This window comes from Fundulus heteroclitus, chromosome 13 (genome assembly GCF_011125445.2).
Source record: "Fundulus heteroclitus isolate FHET01 chromosome 13, MU-UCD_Fhet_4.1, whole genome shotgun sequence".
NCBI classification, from domain to species: domain Eukaryota; kingdom Metazoa; phylum Chordata; class Actinopteri; order Cyprinodontiformes; family Fundulidae; genus Fundulus; species Fundulus heteroclitus.
Genome location: NC_046373.1, coordinates 36,388,672 through 36,403,167, shown reverse-complemented (window position 1 = coordinate 36,403,167; position 14,496 = coordinate 36,388,672). Strand labels below are relative to the sequence as shown.

Sequence of the window (14,496 nt, the reverse complement as noted above, 5' to 3'; positions counted from 1 at the left end):
ACTTACTGGTATGGAGTGTGGTTCTTGATAGATTATCTCTCTCTCTCTATTCTATGCAATAATTTAGTTTTCTTTAAATATTGAATAACTATTTGTATATGTTTACTCCCCAAATGCTTCCTCAAAATACCTAACAAATTAATCTTTTCCTTGATACATTTCAACTCTTTCCTCATACATCTTTTTTCTCTTTCATATTTATAGCATTCTAATATAACATGTTCTATTGTTTCATACCTTCCACAATAATCACATTTGCCGGTATTATGTTTTTGAATTTTAAAAAGTGTATAATTAAGTCCTGTATGCCCAAATCTTAACCTTGTTATAACCCTCTCCTCCTTTCTATTTCACCTTCCATTTCTTCTTTCTCTTACTGTCTTCTGAATTTTATAAAACCATCTTCCTGTTTTTCAACATCCCACATTTTTTGCCATTTTTCCATCAATTTTCCCCTCAGACTTATTTGTTTCAACTATAAAATTAATAGGATTTTGAATTCCCCTGTTTGCCATTTTATCTGCCCTCTCATTTCCGTCTATGTGCTGGAACCCACACAAATATAACTATTAAACCCATGTTTTGTATTCTGAATAAGGTATGAAATATTTCTAATAAATTGTCCATCCTACTATCGGATTTATTATATTTGAAACTCAATAATGCAGAGCTTGAATCTGAACAAATTACTGTTTTTGACGGTTTTATGTCTTCTACCCTTTGTAAAGCTAATAATATTGCCAACATTTCTCTTGTGTATACTGATAATCCGTCTGTAATTTGTTTTCCTATTTCTATATTGAATTCTGGTACTACAAATGCTATTCCTATTTTTTCATCTATTTTTGATGCATCTGTATAAATTTATTTATACCACCATGGATTTTACCAGAAGCGACAGTAGATATGAAAATATTGGAAAAGAAACAAGATAAATCTTACATTGTAGATAGTTATTTAGTACATTTACATTTAAACTATTATTTTATATATATATATATATATATATATATATATATATATATATATATATATATATATATATATATATATATATACACATTACATTTAAACTATTATATATAAAATAATAGTTTAAATGTAAATGTACTAAATAACTATCTACAATGTAAGATTTATCTTGTTTCTTTTCCAATATTTTCATATCTACTGTCGCTTCTGGTAAAATCCATGGTGGTATAATTGATATTGGTGTTGTTTAAGTAATTTCTAAATCATTCATTTTAAATTATTTTATTATAAATTGTCCATCCAAAACTCCTCATTTCTTTCTTTTCTTTATCCCAACATGGATTTAAAATTTCCCAAGTTGGATGATCTAAGTTATTACCTTTTAAATGCAGCCAATAATTTATTTCTAGTTTTGGCATTTCTCCCATTTCTACTTCTATTGCTGCTGTTGGTGTGGTTTTAAATGCTCCAGTACATAATCTTAACGCCTGATGTTGGATAATGTCTAATTTAGCCAGATGTGTTTTAGCTGCTGAACCGTAATTTTTTTTTTTTTTGAATATGTCTATTTCATTTTAGTGTTTCATCAAGCCATAGTCCTAAAAACTTTATACACTTTACTTGCTCTAATTCTTGGTTATATAATTTTAATTTTATTTCCTTGTTTATTTTGTTCTGATTAAATATTATTACTTTTGTTTTATCAACTGAAAACTTAAATCCCCATTGCAACGCCCATTTCTCTATTTCAATAATAAGCTCTTATAATTTCTTTACTATAAAATCCACATTTTTCCCTCTTTTCCAAACAGCTCCATCATCTGCAAAAAGTGAACACCCCATTTTCTACTATATATTTTCCTGATATAACTTCACCAATTCTGACTTGTATTTTCCTATTTGTTAAAAAGTCTTTAATCCATTTAAATATTTTCCCTATAATACCCAAAATGTATAATTTAATTAATAATCCCTCAACCCACATCATATCATATGCTTTTTCTATATCAAAAAGCACCACTAAACTTTCTTTATTTACTTGTGCTCTTCTAATTTCATGCTCTAGACATAACGTTGGATCATTAGTACTTCTCCATTTTTCGAAAACCACTTTGATATTTTGACATAGATCCTTTATTATTTAAATAATATAATAGTCTATTATTAATCATTTTTTCCATTATTTTACATAGATTTGATGTTAACGCTATTGGTCTGTAATTTTGTGGGTTTGAATTATCTTTTCCTGGTTTAGCTATTGGTACTATAATTGATTCCTTCCAGTTCATTGGTAATTTTCCCTCCTCCTAAATTTTATTATATAATTGCAATATTATATCTTTCGATTTTTCACTAAGTTGACTTATCATTCTATACCAAATTTGATCTTCACTTGGTGCCGTATTTTTTGTCTTTCTAAGTGCATCATTCAGTTCGGCTTTTGTAAACTCAACACTCAATAAATTATTTGTTTCTTCAACACTCTCTAATAAATCTTTATATTTAAGTTTTGTATTTTCTCTTCCTTTTCTTCCCTCTTCACTAATATTATTTGAACTGTGAATTTTACTAAATGTTCTTGCCAATATTTCAACTTTATCTTCATCTTTTATTATATTTATATTATCTATTTTTAATATAGGATAATCAAATTCTCTCTTTATGCCATTCATTCTTTTAATTATTTTCCATATTTTTTCAATCTTTGTGTCTCTCCCTATTGTACTACAAAAACTTCTCCAATATTCTCTTTTTGCATTCTTAATAATTCTCCTTACCATTGCTTGCTTTCTTTTATAATCAGTTAAATTCTTATAAACTGGATTACCTTTTAGTAACTTAAATGCTTTATTTCTTAACTTTATTGCTTCTTTACATTCATTTGTCCACCATGGTACCATTTTCTTATTATCTTTACATCCTGCTTTCTTTAAAGAATGATCTGCTGCTTCCATGATTATCTTACAAATGTTTAAATTTACATAATTTATATCTATCCTCATATCTATTATTTCCAAATTTATTTGACTGAAGAATCTAAATTTAATCCAGTCTGCCTAATTAAAATTCATCTTTTAATGACCTTTATATTGTTATTATTTAAATATATTCCAACTCTTATTGTTATGGGATAATGATCACTACCTATAGTTGAATTATTATCAATGAACCACTCACATATACCAGCTAATCCATTTGATACTATTGTTAAATCTAATACTGATTCCATCCCTGTTCTTACATTGATTCTTGTTCCCCTCCCATCATTAATACATACAAGATTTTTCATTTCCATTAATTCCTCTATAACTTGTCCATTTTTATCATTACATTTACCCCATAATGTACTATTTGCATTAAAATCCCCACACCAAATTACTTTCCCTTCCAAATATTCAGTTAACTCCTCCATTATTTCAGTTGATAATGTTTTACATGGATTATAAAAATTTATTATTTTAAATTTACCTTCTTGTTCCCATATCTCAATTACTATAAATTCAAGTTCTTTGCCTTTCCCTAATACCTGATATTGTATCCCTTGTTTTATAAATATTCCACGTCCTCCTCCCCCTCCCTCCTGTCGATCTCTTCTTATACTATTATATCCTTTAATCACAAAATCTAATGTTTTTAACCATGTTTCCTGAACACAAATAACTTCTGGTTGATCTTTAAGACAGTCAATATAACCTTTCAGTTCCTGTCCGTTAGCAATTAAACTTCTTGCATTCCACTGTAATATTAACATAAACTACTTTCACCTGATGGTCCTGGTCTCCCATCTCCCTCCAACTTTTTGTTTATACTTTCCCATGATCCTTCTTTAAACCCCAAAAACTTTTCAGCTCCTCTCACTATTATTTCAATCTTCTCAGTTTTATGCTTTGCTTGGTCAGTGCAGTTGATTACATAAGCTACAAATAATATTAGTTTTTCTACTGGTATTGTGATATTTTCCTCTGAATGTATTTTGGCTTGCAATGGAATTTGACTCGGTGTTTGTTCACTCTTTGTTCTGTTCCTTCACATTTTTAACTGCTTCTGCATAGCCTTTGTTTTTTGTCATTTTCATCTGTATGATGAAAATGACACCCTCCATATGTAACTCTGTGTTGCCCTCCACAGTTACATTTTTCTTGTACTTCTTCTTTACATTCTTCAAACTTGTGATCTTCCCCACATTTTGGACATCTCTGCTTCCCTTTACAAACTGCTGCTATGTGTCCGTACCTTTGACATTTGAAACAACGAAGTGGTGGAGGGATATAAGGTCTGACCTGAAAACTGAGAACCTATTCTGATGTTTTGTGGCAATTATTTTTCTTCAAATTCAACGAGGATTGATAAACTTCCTACTCTTTCTCCATTTATTGTTTTGGACAATCTCTTCAAGTTGTTAACTTTTGCACCCAGAATACCTTTCTTAAGTTTATCAAGATCTTCATCTATAGGGATCCCATAAATCACTCCTCTAATCTTTTTATTTTCTCCCATGACATTTTTCTCCAACACAGTTTGTTTTTACAGATATTATCCACATTTAAAGCCTTATTCATTTGTTCTTCGTTTTTACAAACTACCAATAGATTTCCATCTCGCAAAATCTTTGCCATTTCAACATCTCCAATTTTCTTTTTAATTTCTGTTGACATCACAATGGGGCTTATGGTGACCGTTGCCTTCTTCCTCTTCACTGCTTTTAAGGTGGCTGGCATAGACATAATATAAGAGTAGACGCCTCATTGGGCGGGTTCTGCCTATGCTGCGATGCGTCAGAGCGTAAGTAAGTATATATACATACATACTAAGGCTGCACCAGTTTTGCAACATGGTGCAGCCTTAGTTTATAGAAGGCAGATAATAGTGAAATCAGCCAGAATACATTTCCATGCAGCACAGGAATGAGGCATCTTCTCTGATCCACGTTCACTACAACAGAACTTAACTTTTTTTCTGCCACATACAATATGGCGGTGATGTTGACGTGCGAACCTGCGCCCAATGACACGTCTACGTATTGGCTGGCTGGCTGGCTGGCTACATACATACATACATACATGTGTATGTGTTATGAATATAAGGATCAATTTGTTAAATCTAAACATTATGGTCTTCATTATTTCATAAAACCTTGTCACATGTGAACCTTTAGGAACAGACTTTTTGGGGGAGTATTAAAGAGGTAAAAATTAATAATATGAGAAAAAAAGTCCTAGGTCAATAAAGTTAAAAAAAAAAAACACAAAAGTGATAATGTTATGAGAAAAACGTCATATGAGAATTAAGTGGGGGCATTTCCAGAATAGTCACAGTTTGCAGAATTATTTTACTCCTGGAGTAATGGGCCAGGTTAGATTATTTTAATTATTTTTATTCTTTAGGAGAATAAATTCAGGAGAATGAAGCTAAAGGGATACGAAAATAAACTTGTAATATTACAAAAACATTACGATACAAAGTATATTCAGAGATTAAAGTCCCTCTGATACTGTTTAAGTGACTGAGTAACTGCAGATTTGCCACATTCAACATGGCGGACGCTCTGACGCATTGCAGCATAGGCAGAACCCGCCCAATGATGCGTCTACTCTTATATTATGTTTATGGTTGGCATCATTTGATCTGTCTTACTGCCCCCCTTTGGTTTAAAATTTAATTGCAGTTTTACTCCAAATAATTTTTCACTTGAACTGTATTAGTACGACCTAAAATCCGTGTCACATAAATAGGAAAAGGAACTTTACAAAGACTGTGGTATATTGTGACGGGGTTCTTCTATGCTTGGTCAAACATAAATGACTGGCCAAGGCCGGAGATCACTTTAGTGAAATTTATTCAGTTTTTCGTTCAGGTGAGCCAAAGATGGCAGGTGCAGAATATATACAAGGACATCCAGGCAGGTTAAAAAAAGAGACAAAAAAAAACAGTACCTTCCATGTTACAGGCATTCACCCTCAGTGTGACATCTCCAGAGTCTAACCACAGACTGCCTCCATGTGGAGCAGAGCCCTGCTTTTAAAGCCACAGGCTCCGCCCACAGGAAGTTCAAACAAGCAAACACAAACAAAACAAACCAGAACATCTAAGCAATTTACCTGACTCCGCCAGATAGATTTGCTCCGCATATCCATCTGGAAACCTTCCGTTGAAGTAACTTTGGGAAGGGGCGAAAATACTGGTTAGCTGATTGGCCTATGTTGGTGATAGACGGGCCAAATGAACCAATCAGATTCGTCATCGCCCCGTTACGAGCGACGACGAAAACACAACCACAAGCCAAGCTACTCTTGCTGCTGCAGGTAAAGGCTCGTTAGCTCAGCAAAGAAATACTCTGTAATTCCGATAAAACTTGCTCTATAGCCACGCTAACACTAGTTTCATCGGCTGAAGCCGCCATGTTCTTTAGACTGAACTGTCACGCTTCTCGTTGCGTCACACCTCAACCCGCCTCAAAGCCAACGCTGATTGGACGTTCGTTTGGTGAACGGCTCCAAATTTTCTTTAACGGAGAGTAGCCAGACTGAACTGCGAGTGAAACCTTGAAAGCTCGCGAGATCAGGATGGTCTCACGAGGCTACTAAGCAATTACTTCTAACTCAAATTAAAGTATACAAAATAATAATCAAAAAATAAACTTACAGTCAAAAATACAGTACTCAATTTAACAAAACACTCAGTACTTCTGATGACATCACGTCATGTGACTTCCTCCCAGCACACCACAGTCCAGAAACAAGCCTGCTTGAAAAACAGGGAATATGTTTGAAACTGAAAATAAAAAAGGTTATAATGAATGCTAACTGAAGCAGGAACACCGTGTGTGCACCCACAATGAACCACATCAGTTTAGCTGCAACAAAAAAGTAAGTTAGAGCTGGTGTATGTGCCTGCGTATGTGTGTGCAGACGTGCTCGCATGCTGATGCGGACTTATAACTATGTCCTGGCTTGTGACGGCTCCTCCGTCACACCACCCCTCTCTAAGGTTGGCGAAATTCGGCAACCTAGAAAGAAAGTCTGCCACTTTATTGAGTCTACCACTCCTATTACAGACGTTAAATTTTTAAGGTTGCAAGGACAAATACCACCTAGTTAGACGATGGTTATGGTCCTTCATGGTGTTAATCCAGGTCAGGGCACGATGGTCCGTCTCCAAATCAAATTCTCTGCCCAGCAGATAATACTTGAGACTTTCCAGAGCCCACTTAATGGCCAGGCCTTCCTTTTCCACCACAGAATACCTCACCTCCTGAGGTAGCAGCTTACGGCTCAGGTAGAGTATCGGTTGCTCCTCTCCAGGATCTCCTTGAGCCAGGACAGCTCCTAGGCCAAATGTGGATGCATCTACCTGGACCAGAAATTTCTTACTGAAATCTGGACTTCGGAGGACAGGAGATGAACATAGATGAGCTTTCAGAGTGTTAAAAGAAGCTTCACACTCCTTGGACCACACAACAGGATTCTTCTGGTCTTTAGCTGTCAAACTGGTGAGTGGAGAAGCAAGTGTAGCAAAATGAGGCACAAACCTTCGATACCAACCAGCCAGTCCCAGGAATGACCGCACTTCCTTCTTTGTTCGAGGACGAGGGCACTTTTGGATCGCTTCAATTTTGTCCATCTGTGGTCGCACCTTTCCTCTCCCCAGGTGGTAACCAAGGTACCTGGTCTCCTGTTGTGCCCAAACACACTTTAATATGTTAAGTGTCAGTCCTGCTTCTCCAATCTTTTCCAACACTCTTGCTAGATGTGAGACATGCTCCTCCCAGCTATTGCTGTAAATGATTACATCATCAAGATAAGCCGCGCTGTAGTCTTCACTTCCTCGCAGTACTTTGTCCATTAGCCACTGGAAGGTGGCTGGAGGACCATGCAGGCCGAATGGCATAACAGTAAACTGGAAAAGGCCAGAAGGGGTACGAAATGCTGTGTACTGTCTGCTTGAAGGTTCTAATGGAACCTGCCAGTACCCTTTACAGAGGTCAAGGGTGGTAATGAACTTTGCTTTTCCAATCCTTTCCAGCAGCTCATCTACCCTGGGCATGGGATAGGCATCAAACTCTGAGACTGCATTAAGCTTTCTGAAATCATTGCAAATCCGTAGTGAACCATCTTTCTTACACACAATGACCACTGGACTGCACCATTCAGAGTTTGAAGGTTCAATAATACCTGACGTTAGCATGGTTTCGACTTCATCTCGCAGCTGCCCCACCAGTTGCTGTGGAACTCTATATGGACGTTGACGAATTGGCTGCTTCTCTTTCAGTCGAATTGCATGCTCTATCAAGGTGGTCCGGCCTGGATTAGGAGAAAAGAGAGAAGACAGTTTCTGGAAGATCTGCTGAAGTTGTGAGGCTTGGTGTAAGCTCAAGTGACTGAGATTGGGGGTTGACTGTTCAGCCATCACTTCAATGCCAGGAACCTCGTCTTCCTCCTCAACCGGCCTTAACACGCATGATGTTTCAGGAGCTGGCCATGGTTCTTTCCACTCCTTTAGCAAGTTCACATGATAAGCCTGTGTAGCTTTCTTTTTGTCAGGATGGTAGACTTCATAGGTGGTGGGTCCTAGCTGTCGGCTGATGGTATAGGGCCCTTGCCACTTTGCTAAAAGCTTGCTGGTGGATGAAGGCAGGAGAAGCAACACCTTCTGTCCAGGACTTAAGACCCTTTGCCGTGCCTGCTGGTCATACCACCTCTTTTGCTTCTGTTGGGCCTGCAGCAGGTTGTTTTCAGCTTCCTTCTGGTATTCAGCAAGCCGACCTCTCATCTGCAGCACATACTGGACCACACCTTTGGCATTGGATGAGGTCTCTGATGCATCCCAGCTTTTCCTCAGCAGGTCAAGTGGCCCCTGAACATCCCACCCATACAGAAGTTCGAATGGGGAGAACCCAGTTGATGCTTGCGGCACCTCACGATAGGCGAAAAGAAGGAATGGTAACCAGCGGTCCCAATCTCTGCCAGTGTCATTCACAAACTTCTGCAGCATCCTCTTCAGCGTCTGGTTGAACCTTTCAATCAATCCATCAGTTTGCGGATGGTAAGGCGTCGTCCTGATGGCTGAGATCCCAAGCTGTTTATGAAAGAGTTTTAAAAGATTAGAGGTGAAATTTGTTCCCTGGTCTGTCAAAATCTGATCTGGGATTCCAACTCTTGAAAACAGCTGGACCAGAGCTCGAACTACCACAGGAGCAGTAATGGTATGTAGTGGAAAAGCCTCTGGAAATCTGGTGGCATAGTCACATACTACCAGGATGTACTGATGACCACACCCACTCTTCACTAGGGGTCCAACAATGTCCATTGCAACCTTACGAAAAGGAGTGGAGACAACAGGTAGTGGCTGGAGGGGTGCCCGATCTGATTTCCGAGTAGGACGAGTCTTCTGGCATATGGGACAAGAAGCACATAATACATTAATGTCATTATACATTGACGGCCAGGTAGGGACTCAACTTGTTCTTTGGCCTGAGAACGGGTAATCACAGGGCAGGAAACATTGTTAACTTTGTCCCCCTCAGTTTGTAACTCTTCTAAAAGATGCATCATCACAGGTAAATCAGTACCCAAAATGAGATCAAAAGTTAGGTTTTCCACCACACCTACAGTTAACAAATATGATTGATCATCAATAATGACAGTCGCTTTTGGATAAACATGACAATCTCCATGCACACACAAAATCTCAGTTTTCTTTTCATAGTTCACACATCCAACAGGTACAAGACTCTCTTTTACAAGTGATGTGGAACTACCACTGTCTATTAATGCAGTCACCTGCTGTCCATTTACAATCACAGTTTTATGAGTTCTGGTCTTAAAGTTTTTGACTCCAGCATGATCTTCAACTCTAGGAACATAGCAGGAACCAGAAAACTTGGTCTTCTTTATTGGGCACACCGAAGCCTTGTGGCCCGGCTGCTGGCAATAATAGCAAATTAATGTCTTACCATTGGATGGTGGGTTCAGAGAACTTGTGGTACCTTTAACCTCCTGGCTTGGGTCTCTGGCATACCGTTGATGTCCAGCCAGTTGAACAGGTCGCGGCACCGGGTTGTAGACACGTACTGCTCCTCCTCGCCGTGCGTTCACGTACTGTAGAGCCAACTTTGCAGCAGTCAGACCATCCTTGGGTTCATGTTCCTTCACCCAGGTCCTTACATCAGAGGGCAGAACGCTCAGCAGTTGCTCCTGGATGATAAGCTCCCCGATGCCCTCTTTGGAATGCTGGTCTGGCCGGATCCATCATCGGTAGAGGCCTCTAAGGCGGTGGTAGGTTTCAGAAGGAGTTTCACCAACAGGTATACTTGTTGCTCTGAACTTCTGTCCGTATGTCTCAGGTGAGATGTCAAACTTTGTTAACAAAGCAGTTTTCAAGTCCTTGTAGCAGTGAGCACGCTCCTCATCCATGGCAGCATAGGCCTCAAGCGCTTTCCCAGAAAGGAGTGGAATGAGACGGCACGCCCATTCACTCTCTGGCCACCTCCACGTCTTGGCAATGCGCTCAAACCGCAGCAGATAGTTTTCCAGGTCTTCTCCTAATTGATAAGGTGGAATCTTTGGATCAGTGGTGTAACTTACTGACTGAAGTTGATGGCTTGGATCACTGTCGTCATCATCACCACCATCATTGTCACCACTTTTCTCTGCACCAACTCCTGACTGAAGTTGAGGGCGTGGTACCTGCTGTGGTTGCTGCAGAGACATCCTAAGATTTCGTAATTCCTTCAGCAGCCCTTTCACTCGCTTTTGCTGACCTGCCTTAAAGTCCTTCATCAAAGTGAGAAACTCACTTCCAGATGCACTTGATCCACTGGGGCCAGGCTTTGGTTCACCTTCCTCATCTGATCCATCCGTCGTTGGCATGCTCACCCATGCTTTGTCATCCACCTGTTCCTCCATCTTTGATTGTGATCGAAGGCCAGTTTTTTGCTTCAACAGATGTGATCCTCTTCTCCGGCTCGCCATAATCCCACTCCTGACACCATATGTGACGGGGTTCTTCTATGCTTGGTCAAACATAAATGACTGGCCAAGGCCAGAGATCACTTTAGTGAAATTTATTCAGTTTTTCGTTCAGGTGAGCCAAAGATGGCAGGGGCAGAATATATACAAGGACATCCAGGCAGGTTAAAAAAGAGACAAAAAAAACAGTACCTTCCATGTTACAGGCATTCACCCTCAGTGTGACATCTCCAGAGTCTAACCACAGACTGCCTCCATGTGGAGCAGAGCCCTGCTTTTAAAGCCACAGGCTCCGCCCACAGGAAGTTCAAACAAGCAAACACAAACAAAACAAACCAGAACATCTAAGCAATTACTTCTAACTCAAATTAAAGTATACAAAATAATAATAATCAAAATAATAAACTTACAGTCAAAAATACAGTACTCAATTTAACAAAACACTCAGTACTTCTGATGACATCACGTCATGTGACTTCCTCCCAGCACACCACAGTCCAGAAACAAGCCTGCTTGAAAAACAGGGAAAATGTTTGAAACTGAAAATAAAAAGGTTATAATGAATGCTAACTGAAGCAGGAACACCGTGTGTGCACCCACAATGAACCACATCAGTTTAGCTGCAACAAAAAAGTAAGTTAGAGCTGGTGTATGTGCCTGCGTATGTGTGTGCAGACGTGCTCGCATGCTGATGCGGACTTATAACTATGTCCTGGCTCGTGACGGCTCCTCCGTCACATATATCAATTCAATTCAATTCAATTTTATTTATATAGCGCCAAATCATGAAACATGTCATCCCAAGGCACTTTACAAAGTCAAGTTCAATCATATTATTCAGATTGGTCAAAAATGTCCTATATAAGGGAACCAGTTGATTGCTTCAAAGTCCCGACAAGCAGCATTCACTCCTGGGGAACCGTAGAGCCACAGGGAGAGTCGTCTGCATTGTACATGGCTTTGCTGCAATCCCTCATACTGAGCAAGCATGTAGCGACAGTGGGAAGAAAAACTCCCCATTAACGGGAAGGAAAAACCTCCAGCAGAACCAGAACCAGGCTCAGTATGAACGGTCATCTGCCTCGACCGACTGGGGTTACAGAAGACAGAACAGAGACACAACAAGAGAGACAAAAAAGCACAGAAGCACACATTGATCCAGTAATCTGTTCTACATTAGATGGTAGTAGCGGGTGAGCCGTCTTCTCTGGATGATGTCACAGTGTTATAAGAATTATTATTCTGAAGTCACTATGGCCTCACACCACTCGGACAGAGGAGGCCTGGAGACCTGATGGCTGTGTATAAGATCCACTGTTTGCCGAGTGCAAGGCTGAATGCTGCGTAGAATGATTATTGTCTATGATAGACTGTCTTTGTTATGTCTCAAACCAAGGCCACGGTGCAGTATTAGGGGAAGCCCGAAAAGCGAGGCAGGCAGAGACAGGGCAGACGCAGACTGCAGCGGGACCGTGGGGTGCGATTTACTTCCCAACTATGTAAATCTCTGCTCTGTTTCTCAATAAAAGTGCTGGAACTGTATCACCACCGTCTCCTCATTTAGTAAAGATGGGAACTCAGTTACTATTGTTTAGAATTCCACCCAAAACTCCCATAACAATTTGGCGTAAACGAACAAGATCTCCGACCGACGAGCGAGGGAGTCCGAGGACAGGAGCTGCTTTGGCCGGCCCGGAGAGGTTATCCGGCCTCTGGTACCCCGAATGGATTTTCAAGGGATGTGGAGGAGCTCCTGGTCTCGGAGCGTCTCTGGGCGTCGGCGCGAAGATCCGAACCTTTCTTTCATGAGACAGTAAGGGGATTATTTTCCAGCTCTTTTAAAAACAAACGCAATTGCTCAAAAATGCTTGCAAGCTTTTAAAATTTAAACCCCATTTAAAGAATACCTCAAGAAATTTAAAAATTTAAAACTGTAAACCTAAAATGTAGTAAAAGTAAAAGCCGGTAGAAATAATTAATTATATCTATATAAAACAGGATTCGCAATACATAACAGTGGCTAAAGTTTTAACATTAAACTAAAATTCAAAATTTAATTAAAATACGTTTTCAGCTGAAATACGGACTCTCATGCTGGGAGAAGGATGGGCAGAATGATTTTCACCTGGAGAACAGGTGACCGGCTGAGCAGTTTGCAGCTGGTCCATTAAAGTCCTCTTGTCTTGGTTTTGTGCAAGAGGCTGTCCACTTCTGTTGTGGATGAAAGCGGCAGGGATGCTTAAGTCCTTGACTGTTGCGAAGACGTTCGCAGCTTTGATAAGTGGGGACCCCGACCATTATACCAAAAAGCCGACCATCAGATGTGAGGCCTTTCATTTTAGTTGGTCGATCGTGCTAAGGACGAGTAGAAAATAATAATAAAAACAAAAAAAAAGAATAAAATAAATAAAAATAAATAATAAAAAAGTCTGGATGCAGAAGAGTCCGTGTAATGGGTAAAGGGCAGATTTCTCAGGGTCCAGCCTAGCCCCAGGGTGAGACGTTTGATTTCATGCTGAAAAGTAGGGGCCCAGAAGCATGACATGCATAAATTATTTGATATGATTTGATTAAACATGCAGATTTCTCACATAGGGGTTATTATTATTATTACTATTATTTTATTTTATTGCAGTACTGCTACTAAATAATAAAAATAAAATTAAGAGGAAAAAAAGAAAAGCGAAAATCGAATAAAATTAATAAAAACAGGAAAACGGAACTAAAAAGGCGTTGCACCGAGGAAGCTTTTACGTGGGGACCGATTAGGCACTTCCGTTGTGGATAAAATTGGTCTGAACTGCTAATAGCGACGTTTAACTTTCAAAAATGGATAAGTGTCCAAGTGTCTGCGAGACAAAGAGTTGTGTCCTTGCGGGACTGAAGCGTAAAACCGCGTGTGGACGAAACATTCTTGGGTCGTAACCAGCGCACGCTCTCCACCTTTTAAACTAAGCGGGAACCTAACGTGTTGAAAACATCTTTCGGCGTTGCCATAGATGTTTAAAAATTATTGAAAACACAGAACTGTTAAAGATAGTGAAAAAGCAGGCCTGCACGTGTTTGTTTGTCTGATTGTCATCGTTTCTATGTATCTGTATGTATGTTACTGTACGTATGTATGTATCGTATGTAACTAAACGTTCATCAGTGTGAATTAATTCGGGTAAAAGTAATGTTCATGGATTCAGAATGTTCATTTGTTTTGGGAGAACTGGAGCTCCGTAATTCAAATGACATTTTAAACATGGACTATATTAACAAAAAGGTAAAGGAAAAGAGGTACTTCAATAATAACGTTTGGTTTTTTCACATTAAATATCCGGACCAAATTAAATTGATACACGGTGAGATTAACATGTCTTGAACAAAAATATTTCAGCTTTGTTAGAAAATTGGAACTGGTAATAAGCTTTACATAAAGCTTCTTGAGTTTACTGTATGAAATTAGATCCTATAACTTGTTTTTTTTTTAGCCCAAGAGTAATTTAAAATTACTGAGATCTCATTGCTTGTAATATTCAATGATTCATCACAAACCAGTCCAGTTGAAAGA

The 14,496-nt window shown here is 38.9% G+C and overlaps 1 protein-coding gene across 1 annotated transcript in view; it reads right to left on the bottom strand.

The window, feature by feature from the left end:
- Positions 1–6,596: 6,596 nt before the first annotated feature.
- Positions 6,597–14,496, bottom strand: part of mgat1b (alpha-1,3-mannosyl-glycoprotein 2-beta-N-acetylglucosaminyltransferase b) — a 29,128-nt gene continuing 21,228 nt past the window's right edge. The window contains exons 1-2 of the mRNA XM_036145634.1: positions 9,926–11,457; positions 6,597–9,360 (exon numbers count right to left, since the gene is read on the bottom strand). Of these exons, the coding sequence (XP_036001527.1) occupies positions 7,039–9,360; positions 9,926–9,928 (2,325 nt within the window). The 5' untranslated portion in view covers positions 9,929–11,457 and the 3' untranslated portion in view covers positions 6,597–7,038. Of the gene's footprint in view, positions 9,361–9,925 lie in introns of the transcript that reaches the window.